Genomic DNA, 27,173 nt, shown 5'->3' with positions numbered 1-27,173 from the left:
CGAACAATGGTGACCACTTCTATGAGGAGGAATTGGCTATGTGGAAATTCCCAAACACTTAAGAATTTCTTTCATGGCGTGCCCAACAGCAGAATGACGATGTCCCTGTGCAAGCAATAAAGACAGAATCAACAGAAAACATATCTTATATGGTTAACTTGACAATTAGGAATCAACCCAAACTGAAAAGGTGAAATGTAAGTTACCTTGATGAACAGAGCCAATAAACAAGCCTAATGCAAACTGCACCTCTTCAGCATTACTTGTTGGCAGTTTGCAACATTTCTTATACATGGCACAATAATTATGTAAATCATTATTTGATTATACCATGTTTAATTTACATTTTTAGTATAAACTTAAATTTACATTTATTCAATGCAGTCTGGTAGATCTGTCATAATTCTTGTGGGATTCTTGTTTTGTAGATTGTTCCTAATTTTCTGAATATCTTAAACTAAACAGCTTAAAGAAAGAGAAAGCATTTTGTAATTAGAATTCCAGTGACTGGAATCACCTAACAACTGGAAAAATTGCAGTCCACAAACCCCAAGTCATGCAAGCAAGAAGCTACCAGTCTTTTGTTCATTAGTTTGTCACTTTCTGCTAGTTTGCAGAGGAAATCCTAGTTCATATTCCACATCTGAAGTCTCTCTAAATGAGATTAGTGTAATCTTAGGTGCAAGAATGAGGATTTAACACATAGAAACATTAAAATTCTTGAGTTTCATCCCAGAAAGGAAAGAAAATCAGTGTTGTCTTATGTTAGGGATGATGCTTTGACGGACAGGTTAATCTGAAAGGTGAACAATGTATAAGTTTTAACATTATATAGTGTAAATGCCTTCTCTGTCAGCACTGTTATGTAAAACTCTTCCAGTGGTATGGCCACCTCTAAGTATTAAATGAAGTAAATTTATTAAATTAAACTGTGCTTTGTTTGAATGAGAGTGAGGTTTTATGGATAGTTTTGAAAACTGTGTGAACAGTGGCTGACCAGAAGTGTTATTCTTCATCTTTTATGGATGCTGGTGATATGAATTTGCTAGTAGCAATAAAAGAGTTATGAAGCCAAAAGTGTATTGTTTTGGCCACATAAAAAGTGATTAATAATCATATAGTCTAAAAGCAAGACAAAAGCCAGTTGTAGTATAAATGTTTTGTATATGTTTGTTTATTCATTTGCAGTGTTCAAACCTGATGAACTTCGTCAGGCTCTTATGCCCACACTAGAGAAGTTATACAGACAAGATCCTGAATCACTTCCTTTTCGTCAGCCAGTTGATCCACAGTTGCTACAGATACCGGTATGTGTCTTTGTTCATTATAATAGTGTTTAAAAATAATAATAATAATAATAATAATAATAATAAAATGAAAAGTTGAAAATACTTTCAACCTATATGGTACAGTAATTATATAGAAACTTGATGAATTCAAGGTATACTTTCTTGGTATCAGCTCTTTATAATGCTTTTTCTTGAGTTATTACATAAATATGTTACATTGCAATTAATTTTTAATTGGAAAATTTTTAAATGTTATTGATAAAGTAGTAGTATTTTACTAAATAATTGCAAAAGTTAACAAATTTTAACTTTTTTGGTAATTTGCATAAATTAAGGTACTTTCAACTAAGGTGCTATGCTGACCATGACAAGTAAAAAACATATAGCATGCACAATTTTTTGTTATCTTTTATTCTTGTGCACAGTATGTAGTTGTATATTATTATCGAAATTTGAAATATATTCTTTACTCTGTATTTGATAAGATATTAAGCCCAAATTTGAAAAAAAGTATAATTCTGCTAAAATTAATTTATTTCACCAGAATTATATTTCAAAACAAAGTGTTGTGAACATATAATAATAACAGCAAGTTATTACTTGCTGTTATTACAAAATATCAAATTAACAGCTTTTGAACAGAATTTTATTAATCAGGAAATATAGTTAAAAAAAAAAAAAAAAGCCTTTAGTCAAAATTAATATAAGTAAGCTCTTTAAAACAGCAAATTAAATAAGTATATAATAACTTAATATAAAGTGCATAACTGTTTACAAAAACTAAGTATACATAAAACTAATTAAGGTTCTAAAAATAAAATATAAAACATAGCATGGTATCTTTAGGCAGCATATGCTGTCTTCCTGAAGTAAAATTTTAAATGCCATGGATAATATAAGAATGTGATGATAGGAAATAAGAAAATTGTCAAAATTTCCACATGGGCTGACCTAATATGATAGTATGCGTAATACCATCCCCATTACAGGTGTTTGTCCTCCCCAGCATGATCAGATTGTATAATAGCAGTTTCTGAGAATCTTAGTACCTGCATTACTGTTATCATGGAGTCTATAGTGTTCCAAGAGGCAATCTGAATGAGCGAAAAGAATGTTGCCCATAAGTTACTCTGGCATTTCTTGCTGCACGTGATGGAATAACTTTTTTTTTTTATTTTTTTAATATACAGGAACTTCCTGGCTTACGAAAATTCAACTTTATGCAAGTTTTTACCAGCCAGCACAAACTTAAAAAAATCATGGAAACATATTTTGCATCCCGTAGGAATAAATGGAGGTATTGTGAAAATATCGTAATGTGAACCCAATAACACGTTTTTTTTGCTTGTTTTTTTTTTTTTTTTTTTTGTAATTCGTTTCAAGTCCTTGATAGTTGAAAATTTTGCTATATTACTAAGCTATTTATCTCTCATTACAAATATGACCTTTAGGTCATATTTATAATGGAAATTGCAGTACCCTTTCATTGTTATCATATGTTCCCATTATAAGAATCAGTTTTGAACGTCTTTGTGATATTTTTCTAAAGCACCTTTCTGGAGGTGACGACCATAAACGATAAAAACAATTTGCACTTTCCAGCTTTTCTGTTAGTGCATCTAATAAATGGGTAGTAAACTCGATCTTATTGCATTTGTGATAATACCAATAACTGCAATTGTGTGTGGGGGGGGTTTACCTATTATGGTGAAATGTGTCCCCTTCATTGAAATCTTCAATCATATAAAAAACAAAATTTCAGAAACTTCTTTTCATTCCTATTTACGTATTACAATGATGAAGGGAAAACAACCAATGGAAAGTGCAAGTGGTGGTAGTGCCAGGAAATGTAGCAAAATTGATTTAGAAATGAAGATTAAAATGATAAAGAAGTACGAAGCAGGACAAAGTTTGTCATCTATTGCAAGGGAATTAGGTCTCGCTGCTTCAACAGTGAATACTATTTTAAAAGGGCTGTGTGCGTATAAAAGAACATGTCAAAGGATCAATGCACTTAAGATCGACAGTGATCACAAAGCAGTGTTCATGTGCTATATCAAAGATGGAACAGCTGTTAATAATATGGATGGAAAATCAGATTCAGAAGTGAGTGCCCTAAGTCTAATGACCATTCAAGCAAAAACAACAAGTATTTATAAAGATATTAAGGATAAGTATGGTGAACCCCACCAAAATTCGTGGCAAGCAATGGGTGGTTTAATAGGTTCAAGCATTGCACTGGTTTCCACAATGTTAAAGTATGCAATGAAGTTGTCAGTGCCAATTCTGCAGCTGCAGAGAAATTTTATGATATGTTGGAAAAAAATTATTGATGGAGGCAGCTATCAAACACAGCAAATTTTCAGCATTGATGAGACTACTCTATATTGGAAAAAAATGCTGGATTGAACATACATCGCCAAAGAGAAAAATATAATGCCAGGTTTCGAGGCATCAAAAGATAGGGCTACATTCTTGTTTGGGACTAATGCACTGAGAGATTACAGATTAAACCCACTGCTTGTGTACTATTCTGGAAATCCTTGTGCATTTAATGGCATCAATAAAGCCACCCTACCCATGCATTTCCGATCCAACCAGAGAGCATGGATAACAATATCTCTCTTTGAGGATTGGTTTAAATTCTGCTTTATTCCCAAGATTGAAAAATATTGTAAATATTGAAATCTATGGTGAAGAGAAAAAAGCCACCTTCCAGTCATCCATTAATATATTCTTTCGTAAGGTTGAGTGGCCGACCCCTTCTAAATCCCACAGCCCTCAACCTCCCCAGCAGCATACTTATCGGCTGAAGACGTTGATTCTGGCAATGATTCTGGTCCTTGAGGTTGTCACAGACATTCTCTCAGATATGCCAGACAAGCTGTACTTGCTACCTGGGAATCTAAAACGCTGATGGAACTGATATTCGGGTGACACTTAAATCAAGTGGACCCAATACCAGCGAAGTCCGGACAGTCTGTGACAGCCAAATCCTCTGCTTGCACCTTCACGATGGTGGGACTGTTAGTAATCCTGGGTATAACCTCCATGTAAAAGTGCATGGTGGGTGACCACCCAGGTGTGAACCAATGTAAGCAGGGATCAAGGTGTGGTGCCCACACCACACCACATGGAAGAATGCCGACCCTCTATGTTACCAGGCAATACTAGGTGGTAGATGACTCTCATCAACTGGTGCAATACCACCACTTTGCTAATTGGAGGCTAGAAGTGGTGGAACCAATATTTAGTCTGTAGAGCTAAGTTCCGGTCAACCCTTCCCCATCTCTTCCATCATGCAGTATGATTGATGACTTTTGAGGTTATGATGAACATCATGGCGAGATCCATTATTCCTTACATTTCAAGGGTACAGCTCTAAAACGGTGTTTGTAGGACGGCCACTAGTTAGTACACCGGACCGAACCTATTGGTAACTCTCTAGGAGGCTTCTGGATCAGGTAGTGTATAATCTTGCTACTCTGCCAGATAGTGACTGGAGGGAGTCCGAGTAGTGCGCAGAGAGCATTGTCGAGGCCACGTTATGTCAAGGATCTGGGTATATTCTTACCATGTGTGCACCATATCAAAAATTTCATTACTTCATACATCATGTCCCACCCACTTTTTCTTACTATTGAATACACCATGAATTGTCAAACTAATAGAGCAAGCTTATCTGCGAAAAGATCTAAACCTCCCAATCACTTCCTAATTCATTTCACAAATATACATGGTCTCAATTCTAATCTCAACAATGTCCATTTCCACTTGCAGTCTGCCAAACCCCATGTACTTTTTCTGACAAAATCTCAATTATCGGTTGATTCAACTACTGCTCATCTCAGATGCCCAAATTATTCGTTGTATGATTCCTTTCGCCTCAAAGGTGGTACTTGTGCGTGTGTCCGTTCTGATATTCCCTGTCAGGGACTTGGCAATTTGGAATCTCCTCTCTTCAATCTTCTCTGGCTTAAAATCTCTCTACCTCATTCTGTCAAGTTCATCTGTTGTCTCTACCGTTCTCCCAACTCCACTAATCACTTGGAGCTCTTTGACTTCCTCTCTTTGCAAATTGACTCTCTCCAGTCCAACTTTCCTAACAGTGAGGTAATTTTCCTTGGTGATTTTAATATTCACAACTCCAGCTGGCTTCCGTTTTCTAGTCACACCGACCCAGCTGGTTGAGATGCTGAGGCTTTTGCAAGTACTAATGACCTTGCACAGATTGTTCATTTACCTACAAGAATACCGGACAATCCTAATCATACAGCCAATATTCTTGATCTTTTTCTCACAAACAACCCTTCTAAGTACACAGTCGAAGTGAGAGGTCCTTTAGGCACTTCAGATCACAACTTGGTGATTGTCTCTTCTCCAATGGAGCCTTTATCTCATGGCTATTCCCAACCTCGTGTTATTTGGCATTACAAGAATGCAAAATGGGATGACCTGCGAGATTTCTTTTCCATGGTCGGATTACTGTTTCAAAACTTCTGATGTCAATGTTTGCTCAGATCGCGCCAGTGAAATTATTCTTGCAGAAATGGAATCCTTTATCCCACAGTCCTCCTTAAAATCTCATCCTTTATCTAAACCTTGGTTTTCCAATAAATGTTGAGAAGAATGTTGCATATCATAATTGACTTGTTTCTAATTCTTCAGCTTCATTTTCTGCCTACACCAAAGCTTACAACAATTGTAAAGCAGTTACTAATCAGTCTAAACTAGAGTTTGAACAGGCTAAGAGTAGAAAACTTGCTTCTTGCCCTAATTGTAGCCGAGCATTCTGGTCTCTTGCCAAAGCTATTGACCGCAACTGTTGCCCATCTCTGTTCCCACCTCTGTCCAAACCAGATGGTTCTGTTGTCACTTCAGCCAAGGATAAAGCTGACCTGCTAGCATCCCATTTTTCTTCCAACTCATGTATTAATGGGAGGGGGGACCACCACCCAGGTGGCACAGTTTCATGGCTTGTTGGCCTATCATCAGTGGGCGGGTAGGTACCCCGGTGTTGCATGCCAACCCAGTTGTGAAGTATAAGTCCACAATATGAGAAATGCCAGTTGATGAGAGGTTTAATTGTATCACATATGAGATAAAATTAAATTGATGCCATTTATACTAATTCCTAGTTTCTTCTATTACGGATAAATATATGGTGATATATACTGCATACTGCTTCTTTATAGTATATTACCAACCCATAACTTATTACACCTTGTGCATTTATTTTATTGATATTACTACTATGCACACCAACTGGCATCTCTCATATTGTGGAATTATACTTTACAACTGGGTTGGCATGATTGCAACACCGGGGTACCTACCTGCCCACCGATGATAGGCCAACAAGCCTTGAAATGGTGCTGTCTGGGTGGTGGTGGTGGTGGTGCTGCTGCTGGCGGTGGTATTCCCTGAGAATAAGTAACAATAGTGTTCTCCATTGGTGAAGCATTACTTATTGAAGGTAGTGCAATACATGGTAACTCGTTGTGAAGGTAGTCACAATATGAAATACAATTAAATCGATGACATTTATACTACTTTCATGGTTTCTTCTGTTACAGATAAATATATGCTGTATTACACTGCTATCTTTATAGAAATTTCTGTAATAAACACTAGTAAAAGACAAGTGGTGTGAGGAGATGGAAAGAGACACAGTGGTGAAACAAGAGAGTAAAGGAGGCTAAGATAAAGAAAAATAAGGCCTTTGGAAAGAGATGTAAAAACCCCAAGGAGAGGTACAGGCTCAGTAACAAAGGTACGGGTAAATGATCTTTTATACACGATTTCTTGTAGTCAGTGCAATTCATCGTATGAAGGATCGACTCGGTGGAAAAACAAGAAATGCTTCAGTCCACACATAACATGCAACCGTATCGGAATTAGCCTTTCATGCCATCAATGAAGGTCACACATTCCTATTCAATGAAGCGAAAAAATTAAGCATACAACATAATTACATTAAATTATTAATCACTGAAATGAAATGATCCCTTGAAATCAAACTACACAAAAATTCTATCAATGTGCGACATCCTTACCTAATTTCGGATTTCTGTTCTTTTTAACGCATGAGACAATACAAATAATTTTCCTTTTAAGAGACTAATGCACACACACTTCGCAATATTTCCATCCTGTGAACATGGTGATCAGTTGAAAAGCGTTTGTCTGCTTAAAGAAGGGAAAAGTTGTGAATTTCGTTTAATTTGTATTCATCCAAATTTTTTATCGTGATTTTAATTTTTAATTATTTATTCTCATAAGCAGTTTTCTGATTTTAATTATTTATTCTGACACAAAGTCTTCTCATACTCGTGGTCTTGCTGAGTTGATTTGATGTGTTTCGGAGTCGAGTGGGGGCTCTCGGCTTTCGATTCTGTTGTGTGTCGAATTGGTCATATTTCTATGAGTGAAAGAATTTATTAAGTTATTTTATTCGTTACATTAGGAGAGCATTGACTGGAAGCATTCTATGCAAAAGATTGAGGTAATCTCTTTTTCTTTTAAATACTGTATAAACACTAAAAAAAATCACTTCAGAAACTACTACAGTAAAAATTTGACTATATATTTAAGAAGACAGAAAAAAATTTCAGATTTTTAATCATATATTAATAGTTAATGAAGGAATGTTTATGGAAAAATTTTGTAGGTGTGAGGTAACTCACCACCACCACTGCTGCATTAATAGTCTGTTATTCAGGTTTAAAGGAATTTCAGAATGGCATTCAGCTTAGATCTGCCTCCACATCCATCTATTCATAGTTGGCACAAAAATTTCAGATACAAGAATGAATGCCATGCATCAGTCTGATTTGATTTAATTGATACATGTGAAGGAAGCATTTTAACATTTGCATGCAAAATCAGTTAGGAAGTCATCAGTGCCATTCCAGTACTGCACAACTTCTATTAGAATAAGTAGCGACCTGGAACGAGGGGTGCTGGGGGTTTCAGGGACGGATGGCAGTCATCGTGAAACAGGTGGGTATATGGGATGTGTTAGGGTGTTAGGGTGTTAATAATAAGGATAGGTACATGTATACTTGAATGTATACCAATGCTAGAAGTATAGTAAATAAATTTGATGAATTTGAAGTGTTGGTCAAGACATCAAAGGCAGATATTGTTGGGATAGCAGAGACGTGGTGTCACACAGATATAAGGAATGCAGAACTGGAATTTGGTGAGAACAATGTGTAGAGAAAGGATAGACAGGATAGGAAGGGAGGTGTCATGCTGTTAATTAAGAAAAACATAAAAAATCAAAAGAAGTGCATCCAGTTGATATAGATGAACAGTGCACTGTTGAGTCAATTTGGTGTGACATAAGCACTGCGAAAGCAAAAATAAGAGTAGGAGTGTGTTATAGGCCTAATGACTCGAATGAGTACAATGAACAATTGTACAGAGAAATAGAGTGGGCTAGTAAATCAGAATGTCTTATAATGGTATAATGGGGGATTTTAACTTCCCGGATATTGACTGGAACTTGTTGGTTGGTCACTCACACACTAGTAAGACTTTTGTGGATTTATTGGATGATTGTTTTCTGCAGCAGCATGTTCGAGAGGCATCCAGAGAGGGTAATACTCTTGATCTGGTTATCAGCAGTGATCATTCGTGTATTAAGAATTTGCAGATAAAGGAACCACTAGGTGGCAGTGATCACAGTGTACTGATGTGGGATTTACCTAAAGATATAATTACCATCAGGGGTAAAGGAAAGTGTTTTTGCTTCCATAAAGGTGAGTACAGTGGTCCCAGACAGTCTTTAAATTCTGTACAGTGGGATCAACTGATGATGTTACCAACAGTAAATTCTGAGTGGGAAGCATTCAAGGAATTAATCGTGGATGCTATTAAGAGTTTCATACCTATTAAGAAATATTGTTCAAGGTTTAGGCCTAAATGATTATCAAATGAACTAATGAGACTCGTGACAGAGAATAAAAATACATGGGATGCATATAAATTATCAAGCGACTCAGAAAACTATGGCAGATATAAGCTAGTCTGTAATCAGGTCACAAAGGAGGTTAGGCCGGCGAAGGCAGATTACAAGAAATCTTTCGCAAAAGATCCTAAGAAAAACAGCAAGGATTTCTTTACTTATATAAACTCTAAAAGGAAGGGGGTGAATTTGATTGGTCCACTTGATATTGATGGTTTGACTGTTGATGATCATGCTCAGATAGCAAACAAACTGAATGAGTATTTTGCATCTACATTCACACATGAGGAGTTATTAAGGTTTGAAAATGGCAGAAGGTTATCAAATTGTAGCAGGGCGCTTAATGATTTTGTAATAACTGAGAGCAATGTGGAGGAGAAATTGTTGAAGTTAAATAAGAAAGGTACCTGGGGTGGATGGGATCTATCCAGTTATATTAAAGGAGGTGACAAAGCAACTAAACAAACTCTTAGCCATAATTATGAGTGCATCCTTGGACTTAGGGGAGGTCCCCACAGACTGGAGATGTGCAAATGTATCCCCAGTTCACAAAGGGGGATCGAAGGGTGACACGAGTAATTACAGACCAGTTAGTTTAACTTCTGTTCTAGGTAAAACGATGGAGTCACTCGTTAAAGATGCATTGCAGGATCATCTAGACAAGACTGCAGCAATAATTCAGACACAGTATGGGTTTGTTAAGGGAAAGTCTTGTCTGACAAATTTGATAGGATATTATGATGTGGTTGCAAAGGAACTGGATGCAAAAAATAATTTTGATATCATATATTTGGATTTCAGGAAAGCTTTTGACCCTGTTGCACATGGAAGACTATCGTGCAAATTGGAGCAAATGTGGTATTAAGGGTAAGTTGCTACAGTGAATAAAAGGATGGTTGAGTGGAAGAAGACAGAGGGTGGTAATCAATGGGTGCTGCTCTTCATGGACTAATGTTGTTAGTGGAGTCCCACAGGGTTCGGTGTTGGGTCCACTGTTGTTTTGTATATTTATCAATGATATTGATGAAGGTATATCAGGCTTAGTGTCGAAGTTTGCAGATGATACAAAGGTTGGCAGGGTTGTTAATGACAGTAATGGCAGTGTGCTACTGCAACAGGATCTAGATAATTTGGGCAGATGGGCTAAGAAGTGGCAACTGAAGTTTAACCTTGACAAATGCAACCTACTGCATATGGGTAGAAGTAACCCCCAGAGAAACGTACCAACTGTGTGGTACTACACTTAAGGTGGTAGAAAATGAAAAAGACCTGGGAGTAATTGTGCAGTCAGATATGAAGTTTTCTGAGCAATTTAGACAGGCTGTCAGGGCAGGTCATGGGGTTTTGTCAATGATATATAGGAATTCTGCTAGCATGGAAAAGGAGGTGATTGTCCCTCTGTATAAGGCAATGGTCAGGTCACACCTTGAGTACTGTGTACAGGTCTGGAGGCCTAATTTTAGGAAGGATGTAGATTTGCTTGAGCATGTACCGAGAAGGGCAACAAGATTGGTGAGGGGAATGAAGGTATCCTCTTACCAAGAGAGGCTTAATTTCTGCAAATTGCAGTGGCTGGAGACTAGGCACCTGCACGGTGATCTGATTGAGGTGTATAAGGCCTTGAATGGGTTGCGCACGCTGAATTCTGATGGGATCCTTCCACTTGTTCAGATTACGAACCTAAGGGGGCATAAATTTAAATTAAGAAAAGACAGATGTCAAATAGATGTACGGAAATTTGCTTTTAGCCAGCGGGTGGTTGATTGCTGGAACAAACTTCTATCTGTCGTGGAAGTTGATAGGTTAAATAAATTTAAGGAGGAACTGGATAGGCATTTGGAGAGAATGGTGTGTTTTTTGACTGATACTGCATAAGCTCATACACTTGCTTTCTTGCATCACATGCCACTACTACTACTACATTTTCATATTTTGATTTTGCACTACCTCCACATAACAAGGAAATTGAACATAATAGTTCTAAAATTAATGTTTGTTGTTGCTTTATGCAGGGAGAAATAGTTGGACCATTCTTTTCACAGAGATAATCAAAGTAGTCATGTACTGTAATGTGCTGCAACTGTTTCTTATACAGCTGGAAGATTGTCAACCTGCTGTGATATTCTAAGAGGGAGTACCCCTGTATTGGACAAAGATTATGCTTTATCTGCTCAGTGAATATTTTTCAAGTCAATAAGTCAGTGGATTGGCTGGGATAGCTACACCCTGGCCCCTGAGATCCCTTGATGTTGTTATTTGGTTTTTAGGAGCATTAGCAACTAAGGCCATATTGCTCCAGGGATATGCGGTGGTCATTCCCTGTCCTATCCACATCCTCCATATTTGGTGGTCACGGGCTTAAATCCATCTAATCAAGAAGTGCTACGCACTGCTGCTCCTGCCCACCTGGCTACGGAGGTGCCATCTCTTGATGTGATCCCACTTAATTTTTTTTTTTCTGCAGGGTGTGTTGCAGGGTGACTTAGGGTACCATACCCCTGTCCAAGAAGTTTATGACTTGAAGACAAGGATTACTGCAGCCATAACTCATGTTGATGCCATATCCTACAGAAGACATGTTTGGAACTGGAATATTGACTGAACACTTGGATTTGGGGGATTTATTCTGTTGTGTGCAGCTATAAGAGTTGTAACTATGTACAGCATTATTTTTTAACCATTAAAGTTGCAACATACTCTTTGAAATGCCCTGTAATTTTTTGCATAAGCATTGGCTCCAATCAGTGCTACTAATGTATGTTAGAAAAGCTGTCAATAATTTAAAATGGTTGGGGTCAGTACTTTGACTTTCCTACCAGACTAGTCTGCTATGACAGAGTCAGAGTTATGTACAGTGGATAACTCTGGCATGATCTTTTAATAATCTGTCTTTTAGGCACCACTTGACCTCACTGGCATATTTAATCCCATAATATGGACAGTGGATTCTGTATACACTTCATTTTAAATCAGGAGTGGATGATTTCACAAGCTGTATATGAATTAAGTTTGCATCCATGAAGCCGGACACATCTGATTAAGCACAATTTCCTAGAGAGTACTCATAGCAATCCAAGGTAGTAAGGCTAAAGTGCTGTATGAGTATATATTATGGATTATGAATCCCTATTAAAATGATTTAAAATGAAAGAAAATTTATAATAAATTTTCCAAGCTATATATTATATTCTAAGGTAGTTAAAAAAACTCTATGGTCAAATATAATTAACGAATGATTGTAGATATTAGCCGAATTTTATAATCTACAAATAATATGCCTAAGTAGTGCCTCTTATGTGGCAACATAATGAATAAAATTAAATTCCACCATTATATTAAAAGAATCTCTTATTATTATTACAACAGTTAGCAAGTTGCACCTTCAAATAAAGGGAGAGTGGAATCTATAACTTTTATTCTTTTCCTTCATTTTAAATCAAGAGTGGATGATTTAACAAGCTGGATATAAATTAAGTTTGCATCCAGGAAGCTGGACACATCTGATTAAGCACAATTTCCTAGAGAGTACTCATAGCAATCCAAGGAAGTAAGGCTAAAGTGCTGTATCAGTATATATTATGGATTACGAATCCCTATTTTAGTTACTGAAATATTCTCTTACCAGAATTTTACTACAATCTGTGTGTGGGAAAATTGGTCGACATCCCACCTTATTCGGCATAGTCATTAATCTCTGTCTTCCTTATTACCAATGTGTCTAGATTCTATGCATATGAGCAAATGCAGTACAGGTTCATGAAGGCACCTCCGTAGCCAGGTGGGAAGGAACAGCAGTGCGTAGCACACGCTTCTTGATTAGACCGGGGTTCGAGCCCGTCACCACCAAATACGGAGGATGCGGAAAGGTCAGGGAATGACCACCGCATATCCCGGAGCAATATGGCCTTAGTTGCTAATGCTCCTAACCAAAATAACAACAACAACAACAGGTTCATGAAAATAAGCATGTGTCACATAGGCTTATGATAAATAAAGTTTTCAGACAACAGGCCAGTTCTGTGCCTTTCATAATTACATGCATAATTTTCCTGTTGTGCTGTATGATAGACATTACTTATATAAAATTTGAGAGAAACATTCCAAAACACTGTTCAATGCATGTTTGTCTCTTATTTTATCCTTTAGGATTATTTTGAAATTATAAGAAATCCAATGGACCTGTCAACGATCAAGCGCAAACTAGACACGGGACAGTATCAAGATCCATGGCAGTATGTTGATGATGTATGGTTAATGTTCGATAATGCATGGCTGTATAATCGGAAAACATCTAAAGTGTACAGGTATTGCACAAAGGTAAAGAATTAATTTAGTATTTCATTTAATTAAAAAGGATAATTATCTTTATTCATATATAGGAAATTTTTACTTTTATGTGATTTAGTAACAGTTTTTAAATTGAATTTTGAAAATAAATTACTATAACATTTTTAATTTAAGATCTGTTAGTTTTTTCTACATTTTTCTTTCCTATGTGATTTAGTAACAGTTCAATTGATGCAGTGAAAAATGACAGACAATCATGAGCTAATCATGATATCAGGACCTCCTGATTATTACATTGCTTATGAGAAAATTTAGTGGTGTTCCTTAATCCTCTAAAACATTGGTTGTTTAGAAGGAAGAAAAAAAGAGAAACACAACCCAAAATGAAATGGAATCAGAATTTTGAATAGAAGAAAAGACCAGTGCTGTGTACAAGATGGCATTACATATTAAAACAAGCAAGAGCGCTCTCAGTCTAAGAAACCTCTATAACCCATCCAGCAAAGCCAGGTTACCTAAGAAATGAGATGTTATCACTCCGTGATAGTTCCAGTTTTTATCATGCTTTCATTTTGGCTGGCAATGGCTTTCAAAACAGTGAAATGTGTTAACTTATCTGAGCCTCTGACATTTATGGCTGTTAACCTGACAGGAGACTAGAAATTATGAATTTAAAATTAAGTGGGTTCAGGTTTTTCTTATTAAGATTACAGTAAAACTTTGATTTAACAGAACTATATGTGGGCTGGGTCTCTGCTAATATGAATAGTCCATTAAACTGAAAAGAAATGAGCATGATCACTGATGCTGTGCCATGAAATAAAAAATATATAAAAAATCGGTGCAGTACTGTTATTTTTATAGCACTTACTAGCTGTGTGGAATAGAGCTTGAAATTTTATGAAGTTGCATAGTGGTGACTAATTGTTTATTCAGTCTGAAGCACTCTCAAACACTTTGGAGGTTATGTGATGCCCAAGTGATGGCTGATATGCTCAGCAAGCTGATGGAAGGTGGTGGCGAGGAAAATTCTGGCTGCCTAGCACTCTGTGAATGTGAATCTAGTGATGCAGGCTTGAAGGAGCTGCCAAGCTTTAGCAAGGGTTAGCTTTCTGATACTTTTCTGATTGCAGCTCTATTAGCACCACCTAAGGTCTTCTTGATCCTATAGGTGGTGGTAATAGAGCTGCATTTTAGAGCCCAAAGACAAACCAAAGACGTTTATGACCATTCAAGGGTTCTCTGACCATTAATTCCTCTGGCTTGACAGTTTCCAGTTCCTTCTTCATCTGGGCAATCTCTTCTACAGCAAAAATCTGAAAATCATTGGCTTCCAACCACTCAGCATTTTCATCTTCATTGGGACTATATTCACTACCCTCAACAAGGTCTTATGATAGACTGCCTTGCAAACCTCAGAGTCAAAATCCACACATCTGTCATAGAGGATTTTTTCCATCCATACAGAAGAGTGCAGAACATCTCCTTTCAAGATGTGCTACTTAGATCTCTGTCCTCCAGCATATGCTCTTTTGTTCTGCTTATCCTCCAAAACCATTGCTTCATCAATAAGTTCTTCCTGTGAAACCTATTACCCACCTTGATCCATCAGCTTTATCAGAGCAGCTGTGTTAGATGGTAATGCCTGACATCTAATCTTTCTATCATGGCTATAGATCTTTTCTCTCTAAAGATACAAAGGAATGTTGTTAGCGATTGACAAATCCTTGGCATCCTGGAAGGAAATTTAAGGACTTCATTCTGATTGCACTGATCCTTCAGTTCAAAGTGGTTGCAGAGCCAATCAGGTAATCTCTTGCGTGAACCATGTATTGGGTGAAGTATAATTAACAGGCATTCATGCATGATGTCCTTTAGCACTCGGGTTACTATTACGTCATGAGTGCAACCAACTTCAATTGATGTTATGGCTGGACTTTCTTCCAAGAAGGAAGAAAGGCCTGAACATTTTCAGGCAGCAAATGCCGAAAAATTCTGTTCTCTTCACATTATATACCTCAACTAAGCATGTTGAGGTATATAATGTCCTTATCTCATTGAGACATTTTCTAAATGACTCAGCACTCTTACTAACAGCATTCAAGATTCACCCTATGATCTTTTGTTGATGATATCATGCCTCTTACAAAATGCTACAACTAACCATCGCAACACTTGAGCATTGTTGCACATATCATTTGTGCATGGCTTCTTTAAGGATTTGTCATGGCCTATAAAGTTTTCTGAAACCAAGTAGTTTTTCCACTGATACTAGTAACACTAATATCAAACTGCTTGAATTTTTCCTTGATCTTAAATATCAGAAACTGTTTGTTTTTCATCCCATTACTTAGTTGACATTAGTTTATCTGAAATACTCAGATTTATTATTATGTAGGAATCATTGGATTTGGGAGTGAGAAGGGAGATTCCTTTTGATTGGAGAAGAGCCAACATATTGCTAATCTGTAATTAAGAATGCAATACAGTGACATCTAGATAGAAATAGTATTCTGAAAGAAACAGTTATGGTATTGTAAAGGGAAAATCTTATTTAACTAATCTGGTTGGATATTTTGAAAGTCCCTTGTAAGTTGGATGTAGGAAATTATTTTAACTTTGTTCATTTGGACTTCAGCAAAGTATTTGACTTGTGGCATGTGTACCCCCTCACGCCTGCTTAGCAAATCTCATGGAAGAGTAGCCATTACCACTCAAGAATATGGCTGTCACCCATATAGGTGACATCTCAATCCCAACGATTTGTCCATTACTGGTCCATGAGATTTGTATTTTACAAAAGTACCGGTTCGCAGTGGAATGGAAATAAAAGAAACTGATCCTTCGCCACAGATAGTTTGAGAAGCATTGATATAGGCTATACCATATGGACAGCTACAACTGAATAGAATACATTATAACTGATTACAGCTGTCCTGCAACACTTGTGAAATTGCACGCATGGTGTGTTTGCATTTGATTATGCCATTCTGCATATGAGGGCATGCATCTGTACCATTTTAGGCAAGTGTGGGATCTTTTGCCAATTCACCTAACTGCTGAAGTGCCTCACAGCAGATAACACTTTTTTGGAAACAGTATGTTAGATTGATGAGTTCCACTTTTTCATGTGAAGGAAGCTTTTTATGCCCAAAACAACCATTGGGGATTGACCAAATCCCCTACGTAGTGCATCCATTCTCTTTGGTAGAGAAATTGCACAATGTCTGGAACTGAATCTAGTAGACTTCTTTCTGTGGTAACATCTGAAGGTGCTTATGTACCAGATGCCACTTATCAGCCTGGACAGTTCTGTGGTACATCATGTTGTTCCAAGTCCCATCAGCATTTACATACTGCAAAACATCCAACAAGATATCCCAAGGTGAGCAGCTGCATGTTCTAGGATGCACAGATGCATTTTGATCTCCTGGCTTGACACTAGTATTTGCTCTCGCTTTAAATGCATGTAACTAGTTAGCAGTGGTAATATCTGTGTAAATATGAAATATGCTCTAATGTAACTATGAATTGCTCTTTACACTTTTTTTTTTTTTTTTACTGCATTGCTGTAGATAGTAATATTATGCCCACTCATGCTCCCCTGCACTCACTGCCACTACTATTTGAAGTGGCCAGTGGCATAACTCTTAATAAGAAGTGAAAACATCAGTTGTATGTTGATTGCATACATGAAATATGCATATTCAGAATTTTTCTTATATCATATCCATGTTATACATGTTTTCATATGTTGAACTGAAGAAAGCTGCAAGTAAATAGTCTAACATTTGAACAGTATACTGTACTGGACATTTGATTTTGTAGTCTACCAGAAATGATTGAAAATTGAGATGCAGGCAGAGAATATAAAGAAGATTGCCAGAAAAAGAGAGGCAAACTAAAACTTTCAGAGGCATATGAAAAAGGCCATTCTTTATATAGATGTTAATTTTATTCTTGCTTTGTTCATTACACTTATAAGTTACAAATGATTTTCAGTGTGAAAATTTAATAAATAAGTACAGCACTGTTATTATTTTACAATTAGATAACAAATCTAATTGTAAAATAATAATTACATAAAAAAAAATATATGGTTATTTTTCACAAAAGATAAATAACAATGTGCAAGAGAATTTCCTGTAGATTTCAATACATATTTTTTATTAAACAATGTATAACTTAGTGAAGGTCAAAGCCAATTTTTATTTCAGTGAATAGGATTAAGTGATAAGGATATCTAAGAATGTAATTCTTTAGATTATCATAGTAACTTTAAGAGGAAATAGTTGCCCAATTACTTCACATTGTTACCTAATATTCTGTTTGCTACTGAGGATTTCTGTGACACATTTTTAGGTAATTAAAAATTTATAAATTTGTCATTTGTTTGAATTAAAAGTTTAAAATTTACCTAATCATATCTATTCTGAAAAAGAAAACAAACTCTGTAGTTAGATTATTATCTTTTTTTTTTTTTCCCCCACCCCAATTAAAGCATTGTCAATTTTTCTTTTATTTAGTTAGCAGAAGTGTTCGAACAGGAAATTGATCCCGTTATGCAATCACTTGGATATTGTTGTGGGCGAAAATATGTTTTTCAACCTCAAGTGTTATGTTGTTATGGCAAGCAATTATGTACCATTCCAAGGGATGCAAAATATTGGAGTTATCAAAATAGGTATGTGAATATTCATGATCTAGCACGGTATTTGCAATCAATGTTACTTTTGCAGTGTTAAGTAATAAATACAGTGACGTACAAAAAAACTGCATCACTTCTGAATTTTGCAAATAATGTTTTGCACTGTATTGTGGGTTGCAGAAATGTTTGAAATGCATTTGTTAGATGGGATATATATCTCTGTGAATGAAATCCAATAAAAAGACTCCACCTGATGTACCCAATTGCTATAAATATCTTCCCAAAGGGTAAAATGCGTAATTAATGGAAATATGAGAAATCATGCAAATGGCAATCATGACAACCAAACATACATTTTATTGCATTTACATGTACAAACTGAAATGACAAGTTAACGTAATAGTATTATGTACTGAAAATCAGCAAAATTAGTCCTCAATATTTTGTTGTTGTTCCTCGAGCTGCAATTACAGTCTGCAACGATCTGGCCTAGGGTTAATCAACTTCTTGATATATTGTTGCCCAATTTCATCCTACCACACCCTTACAATGCTCTCCTGCAGCTCACTCTTACTTGTTCGCTTCTTCTGAGCAATTTTAGACGACATTATGTACCACAATTTTCAATAGGATTCAAATGTGGACTGTTGCCGGGCAATGCTGGCATTTCTAAGGCATGACTGCACCTTAAGGGAGAAAAACGAGGGAAACATTGGTGTAAGTATGTTTTAAGCCTTATTAGACAAGAAGACAGACTCATCATTAAATCTAAATAACATAAAACCTACCAATTTTTCTGTGTGGCACAGTGCTGAGTCCTGATGAAAAATGCAGTTTTGGACCTCTGTGTGGTGATCCCTAATAACAGGTTTCGGCCACTCCTCCAAGATAGCAGTGTAGGTTTCTGCATTTACCGTTATGTTAATAAACTTAATTCTCCCCACCCCTTTGCCTGTTATACATCCCCAGACCATCTGACCAGCAGGGAACTTTACAATCAGTGTTATGCAGGCCTCCAGTTTTTGTCTTCTGACATACATTTCCCATCTGAGCCATGCAGGTTGAATTTCAATTTGTCAGAAAAGATAAGTGTCCCATTACTCTTTTGTCCATGAAACATGCGTTTTAGCCCAAGCAAGTCGCTTCTTCCTCACTTATTGGGTCAACAAAGGCTTCTTCTTGGGCTGATAGGCATGCAGACCACATTCCAAAAGCTGTTTTTGGATAGTTCGTGCAGTTGTTTCAACACCGGAGGCCAGTTTTAGATCAGGAGCACTAGAATGGAGATTGCGAAGGCATTGCTGTTTCAAATATCGATCTTGGGAAGGCTTAGTCACTCTCTTACAGCCTGATCCAGGTCTTCTCTTCACATCACCGATTTCGCACTTTAATTTCAGCACCGGGAATACTGTTGACTGGTGGAAGACTATTTTATCAGAGCAAATTAAGTTTGCTACTAAGTGCATTGATCTGATATTTATGGATACACTGCTTAAATATTGATCTGATAATATGGATACACACCATTCCCCCACATCTATCCTGGGTTTTGGCTCTTTTTGAAGCCTCATTGAGAGTAGGTATCATAAGTGAACGACCTAATGAATCCTCGTGATGTAGAAAATATCATTCAGTAATGAACTTAGTGTACTCAATGCTATTAACACAAGCGTTTTTTTTTTTTTTTTTTTTTTAAATCTACTGAATCCGTGAATTGTTTCAGTAAAGTGTGAATTCTTCCTCTCTTTAAATTACAACAATTACAAACATGCCAGAAGAAAAGGAGCAAAAAAAAGGTGAAAGTAAATAAACATTTAAACAGTATACTGTACTGGACATTTGATTTTGTAATCTACCAGAAATAATTGAGATGCAGGCAGAGAATATAAAGAAGATTGCCAGAAAAAGAGAGGAAAACTAAAATTTTCAGAAGCATATGAAAAAGAGTATTCAGAAGTGGTTTTTGAAAGCCGAGATATTATTCAAAAAGTTCTAAAACTTTATTTTTTTACAAAAGAAGCAGTGGAGGTAGAGGCCAAGATGATGAGTAAGCATGGGGTTGGGATCACCACATCACTGGTTCTGGATTGAGCCACTTCCAGCTCCACTAAGCTAGTAATAAACAACCATGTTGAAGTTGAGTATATCTTAGGCCTCTGTTGCAATTGAAATGAATACAAAAGGGAGGACAATTTTTACGTGAAGAATAGGAAAGATGGAACAGAAATCTTCCTTGATGTTAAGGATTGCATTTGTCAGTGCTTATTTGTGTAAAGCTGTTATTTATCAGTGTATGAAATGCTTCCAATATGGCCAAGAATCTTGTCAAAGATGACCAATGTTTCGGTCAACCTTGAACTTCAAACAGTAATGAAATAGCATTAGCAAAGGCACATGATGCAAGAAAGCAAGCTTATATAGCATCGGCCAAAAAAAAACAAAAAAAAACCCCACCTTATTTCACCCATCCACTCGCTCCAAATGTTTGTCAAGTTCTGCCTTGAATCTGTTTAAGCTATCAACTTCTGCAACAACAGGTGGGAGTTTGTTCCAGCGATTGACCACCTGCTGGCTAAAGGCAAACTTCTGCACATCTATCCTACAACTGTCTTTACTCAATTTGAATTTATGCCCTCTCAGGCGTTATTCTGAGCAAGAGAAAGAATCCCATCTGCATTGAGCATTCTCAAACCATTCAAGGCTTTATACACCTCAATCAGATCACCTCATAGGTGCCTAGTCTCCAGACACTGTAATTTGCAAAACTTAAGCCTTTCTTCATAAGAGCAACCTTTTGTTCCATTCACTAATCTTGTTGCCCTTCTCTGTACTCGTTCCAACAGCTCCTCATCCTTAAAATGAAGCCTCCAGACCTGTACATAGTACTCAAGGTGTGGCCTGACCATGGCCTTATATAAGCGGATAATCACCTCCTTATCTGTGCTAGAAAAATTTCTGTATATCATTGAAAAGACACCATGAGCTACTCTTGCAGCCTGTCTGCACTGCTAAGAAAACTTCATATCTGCCTGCACAATTACAACCAGGTTCTTTTCATTCTCTACCACTGTCAGTGTGGTACCACACAGTTGATGCGTTACTCTGGGATTACTGCTTCCCATATGTAGTACTTTACATTTGTCAATGTTAAACTTCATTTGCCACCTCTCAGCCCATCTGCTCAACTTTTCTAGATCCTGTTGCAGCAGTGTAACAACCATGCCAACCTTCGTATCGTCTGCAAACTTGAACATTAAGCCTTATATACCATCATCAATATCATTTATACATACCGAAAACAACAATGGACCCAACACTGAACCCTGGGGGACTCCACTAATAACATTAGTCCACGAAGAGCAGTCTCCATTGATTACCATTCTCTGTCTTCTCCAACTGAGCCATCCCTTTATCTATAGCAGCAATTTGCCTCCAATGCCACACTACTCCAATTTGTGAAGCAGTCTTCCATGTGCAAAAGTATCAAAGGCTTTCCTAAGATCCAAATATATGATTTCAAAGTTATTTTTTGCATCCAGTTCCTTTGTGACTACATCATAGTATCCAATCAAATTAGTCAGACAAGACTTCCCCTTAACAAAACCATGCTGTGTCCGAGCTATAACTGAAGTCTTGTCTAGATTATCCTGCAGTGTTTCTTTAACCAGTGCTTCCAATAATTTCCCTAACAGGTTAAACTAACAGGTCTCTAATTACCTGTCCCCCCCCCTTTTGATCCTCCTTTGTGGATTCTGGTCACATTTGCACATCTCCAATCCATGGGTTCCTCCTCTGAGCCCAGGGAAGCTCTCATAATTATGGCTAATGGTTTGCTTACTTCCTTTGCCACCTCCTTTAATATAACTGAATAGATTCCACCCACCCCGATGCCTTTCTTGTGTTTATCTTCAACAATTTCTCCTCCACTTTACTCTCAGTTATTACAAGATTATCTAGCATACTTCTTGATTAGACCGGGGTTCGAGCCCGTGGCCACCAAATATGGAGGATACAGAAAGGTCAGGGAATGACCACCGCATTATCCCGGGAGCAATATGGCGTTAGTTGCTAATGCTCCTAAAAACCAAAATGGCAACTCTGGCAGTAATGCCAGAGTTGAATAAACCTCTGGCATTCCATTTCCTGAATAACTCCTCGTGTGTGAATGTAGATACAAAATATTCATTTAGTTTGTTAGCTGCCTGAGAGGATCATCAACAGTTGAATCATCAATATCAAGTGGACCAATCTGATTCATCCCCTTCCTTCTAGAGTTTACATAAGTAAAGAACTCTTTACTGTTTTTCTTTGCATCCTTTGCCAAAGATTTCTCATAATCTGCCTTTGCCTGCCTAATCTCCTTTGTAACTTGGTTACAGACCAGCTTATATCTATCATAGGCTTCTGTGTCACATGTTAATTTATATGTATCCCATGCATTTTTCTTCTCTGTCACACATCTAATTAATTCATCTGACATCCATTTAGGCCTAAATCTTGAACAATATCTCTTTGTTGGTATGAAAAGCCTAGTAGCTTCCAAGATTTAATGCTTCCCATTTTGAATTTGGTGTTGGTAACATCATCAGTTAGTTCCATTGTATAGAATTTAAATACTGTTTCAGACCACCAAAAACCCTTCTCTTTACCCTTGATGGTAGTTACCTCTTTGAGTAAATCCCACTTCAGCACATTGTGATCACTGCCACCTAGTGGTTCCTTTATCTGCAGATTCTTGATGCATGAAGAAGCACTATTGATAATCAGATCAAGAGTATTACTCTCTCTCTCTAGTCGCCTCCCGAACATGCTGCTGTAGAAAATAATCATCCAATAAATCCACAAAAGCCATGCTAGCGTGTGAGTGACCAACCCACAAATTCCAATCAACATCCGGGAAATTAAAATCTCTTTCATTATAAGACACACTAACTTACTGGCCCACTCTATTTCTCTGCACAATTGCTCATTATACTCATCAGATTTATTAGGCTTATAACACACATCTACTCTCATTTTTCCTTTCCCAGTGCTTATGTCACACCAAACAGACTCAACATTGCATTGTTCACCTTAGATTTTGTGTTTCTTAACTAACAGCATAACCCTTCCTCCCTTCCTGCCCTGTCTATCCTTTCTGTACACATTGTACTCCCCAAATTCCAGTTCTGCACTGCTTATGTCTGTGTGACACCATATCTCTGATATCCCAACAATATCTGCCTTCGATGTCTTGACTAGCACTTCAAGCTCATCGAATTTATTAACTATACTCCTAGCATTGGTGTACATGCAAGTATATATGCACCTGTTTCTACTCTTAGTTACCCTAACACAGCCCATGTATTTACTTGTTCCACTATGACTCCCAGAATTCCTGGAAATTCCCATTGCCTTGCTTTATTATTATTATTATTAGCCATATGGTGCAAGGAAGCCTGAGGCTTATGCTGCACCGGCTAAAAAAAAAAAAAAAAAAAAAATTACCCCGAGAGAGAGAGAGAGAAGTAGAAGGGAATCACAAATAAAGAGAAGAATGATGATATCCAGCTGGGGACTCTGGGCGTGCAAGCCTATACTCACCAGATGTGAGCCCCTGGAGTTCATTACGACCGACCTCAGTCTGCCCCAGATTGATTGGAATAATTGGGAGACTCAGTTTTACAGAAAATCATTTCTAAATAAATTAGATAATTATTATTTGCAGCAGATATAATACTAGGAATGAAAATATTCTTGACTTCATTTTTACTCACGAATTAAATGGCATCACATCATACGGTATGATCAATACATGAAGGAACCAGTTTTTTCCTGCTTCTTTCATGTATCGTGGCCATGAGATCCAACCGGTACTTAAGTAATTCTGCCGGTCTCCTACTCTTAATATCATTAGTGCCAACATATACAACAACATCACCCTTTGTGCCCTTAAAGGATGATATCTGCCCTACAACGTCGTTAACGTTTGCCTCTGGCAGACACACCATGGTACTGTTCCATCTATCCTTTTTACACAATATGTTCCCCGTTTCCCTGACAATAGAATCACCTACAACAACTAGTTCTCCTTGGGACCAGTGCATTCTGCCTTGGGGGTTGCCACTGTGTTGCATGATGTTCAAGTGCAAGCTCTAGCATTGATGTGGGCAGCTGAGAGCTTGATGGGCCCCTCAATTTAAATCCTTCAAGGGCATCCACTCTGTCCTTCAAGCTCTCATATAAGCCCATGACAATGCCGAGTTGGCGTCTGATTTCCTCACACTCCTTACATCGCGCACACACAAAGACATTCCCCTTGGCAATATCATGTCCCATTCCTGATTGCTCCACAAACATCAAACAAGCAGTGCATTTCAATAGACTGTGATTCAGAGGACAACTGTCCCCCTAGTTCTCCCCTGAGCCACAGCACTTCCACTAGTTTGAGCCTTTTGCTTTGCTGCTCTGGTCTGAGTCATGATTTCTATTCAAGTTCAATAAAATTCCAATACAAAATATAACCCTAAACCTATATCCCAATGCAATTATAACACTATATATGTATTTCGGTATCGAATATTATCTCAGAGTTAAGTTATGTCTTTCTTATCCCCTGTTAACTTGTATGTATTAATTTATGATGTTACGTTTGTAATAACTAGGTTGCTATATTTATTTAGTTAAAAAAGTACAATTCAATTGACAATGAAATTTAATAAGATTAATAAATTTTACTGATTAATTGATACTACTATACTCGCTATCTAGTTTTCCGTTAAACCTTATGCTTGTTAAATTGTTGCTAAATGCATGTTAGATAGTTGCTAAATTGTTTGAAAAAAAATTTGTTGTGATCAGTGATTAAGCATCTAAGAAATTGCATATGAACTTGGTGCACTATGGCCATAAATGCTGATGCACCTAAAAAATTTCCAAACAAACAACAAGCAGATGAACTGGGAATCTCTTTTGAATTATGTTGGGTAATTTTTGCAGAAGACAACCTTGGCTAGGCGCCTCCGTAACCAGGTGGGCAGGAGCAGCAGTGCGTAGCACACGCTTCTTGATTAGACCGGGGTTCGAGCCCGTGACCACCAAATATGGAGGATGCGGAAAGGTCAGGGAATGACCACCGCATATCCCCGGAGCAATATGGCCTTAGTTGCTAATGCTTCTAAAAACCAAAATAATGATAACATAACAAACAACCTTGGCCACATATTGAATATCAGCAAAATTTGTCATGATTATTGAATGATGGCCACAATGTTCACCATGCAAGGAGCTGAAAATAAGAGAGGAAATAGATCCTAATTTCATCGATATAGATCCATATGAAATATGGATGTACAGCTATAACCCAAAATTAAATCCAGTGGAAGTTGCCAAACTTGCCCCTCCACAAAAGAAAGGGGGATGGTTTCGGTCCAATGTGGAAACAATATTGCTTGCATTTTTTCAACATTCAAGATATTGTTCAGACAGTAAACCAATCCTCCTATAAAAATGGCACCTGCTATTTGAAAATGGGGATGATTTCTCCACCATGGCAATGTTCGTGCATACATCACATTCTCCTTTCTAGAATATGTGACCTGGATAAACAATCCTCTAATGCCCCACCCTTCATGTTCAACTGACTATCGTTCCACGTGATTTTTTTCTCTCTTCCCCAAACTCAAATGAAGCTGAACAGATGAAGATTTGATAACATTCTACCCATCCAGAACGATATGACCACAGAACTGAACCAGCTCACAGCTGAAGGCTTCAAGAAACAACGGGAATGCTATTACTTATCTTTGTGGGTCTCCTACTTTTAAGGGAGCCACTTTCCATGGCACCTAAAAATTTTATATCTACCCAATTTTTTTTTTTGAAAAACAAAACATTAAACTTTTTAATCAACCCTTATAACTACAAAAGTATGTACTGTAATTCATTTTCATTATAATAGGCAAAATACAAGGAGGGATTCAATAAATTATCTACTTACCCATGAAGGAAATGAGATAGAGGCAAAAATCTGTTTTATTTTTCTAATTTTCAATGTAACTCACCTGAACTTCAATACATCTGTTACATTTTGTTGGCAATTAGGAAATATCAGACAAATAAAATTATTTGTCCCATCCATCAAAGAACACAGAGACAGCAGACTTCATGTGTGTTTTTTCTTGAGGTATTGAAACAGAAAATAGTCACTGAGGGCCAGATCCTTACTGTAAGGTGGATGGGTAAGTTCTGTAAAGTCACAGTCTCTCAAAGCAGCAGCAACAGCATGTGACCTGTGGACTGGTGCATTGTTGTGAAGAAGCAGCATACCTCTGGAAAGTTTTCCATGGCACCTTTCCTCTATGACATTGCGTAGGTTGTACAGTAGGGATGCATATGACTCCCCAGTGACTATCTGCTTGTGTTCCAAGTAGTGAATGTACAAAGTTCCTACAGCATCCAAAAAATGGTGACAATAATTATGCCAGCTGAAGGTTGTGGCTGAAATTTTTTGGGTGGGGGTGAACCCTTGTGTTTCCATCGCATTGATTCTTCCTTGGTCTCAGGATCCCATTGATGATGACATGTTTCATCACCTGTAACAATTCTGGAGATGAAAATTTCATGATCCCTTCCATAAAGCTCTAAATTCTCCTCACAACACCGTACTCTGAATTGCTTCTGCACATCTGTTAGAAATCTGGGGACCCATCTTGCACCAACCTTAGTCATCCCCAAATGTTTATAACTTCCCTCAGATATGTTGTGTTCCATAGAGATTTGGGACACCTTTAAACATCTGTCATTCAGCACAAGGGTTTCCACAGCTTGGCACATTTCTGGAGTTTCTGGACTGTCACAGGCCTTCCTGGATGTGGATTATCTTCAATGGACTCTCTACCCCACTTGAATTGTTTTGACCAGAATTTCACCTGGTACTCTGAAGGTGCACACTGCTGCCATACACAGCCACCATCCTTTCATGAATGGCATTTAGCCC

The 27,173-nt window shown here is 37.4% G+C and overlaps 1 protein-coding gene across 2 annotated transcripts in view; it reads left to right on the top strand.

Annotated features, from left to right (window-relative positions):
• The window catches only part of LOC150090732 (histone lysine acetyltransferase CREBBP-like), a 362,719-nt gene that overhangs the window by 216,898 nt on the left and 118,648 nt on the right, over window positions 1-27,173 (top strand). For both annotated transcript variants that reach the window (XM_090372373.1, XM_090372367.1), the window contains exons 12-14: window positions 1,189-1,307; window positions 13,408-13,578; window positions 18,075-18,232. In XM_090372373.1, coding sequence (XP_090228499.1) covers window positions 1,189-1,307; window positions 13,408-13,578; window positions 18,075-18,232 — 448 coding nt within the window. The remainder of the gene's footprint in view (window positions 1-1,188; window positions 1,308-13,407; window positions 13,579-18,074; window positions 18,233-27,173) is intronic.

This window comes from Mastigoproctus giganteus, chromosome 1 (assembly GCF_048544385.1).
Source record: "Mastigoproctus giganteus isolate SK-2022 chromosome 1, ASM4854438v1, whole genome shotgun sequence".
Lineage (NCBI taxonomy): Eukaryota > Metazoa > Arthropoda > Arachnida > Uropygi > Thelyphonidae > Mastigoproctus > Mastigoproctus giganteus.
The sequence above is the reverse complement of the archived record's forward strand: the minus strand, read 5'-3'. Positions and strand labels throughout refer to the sequence as shown.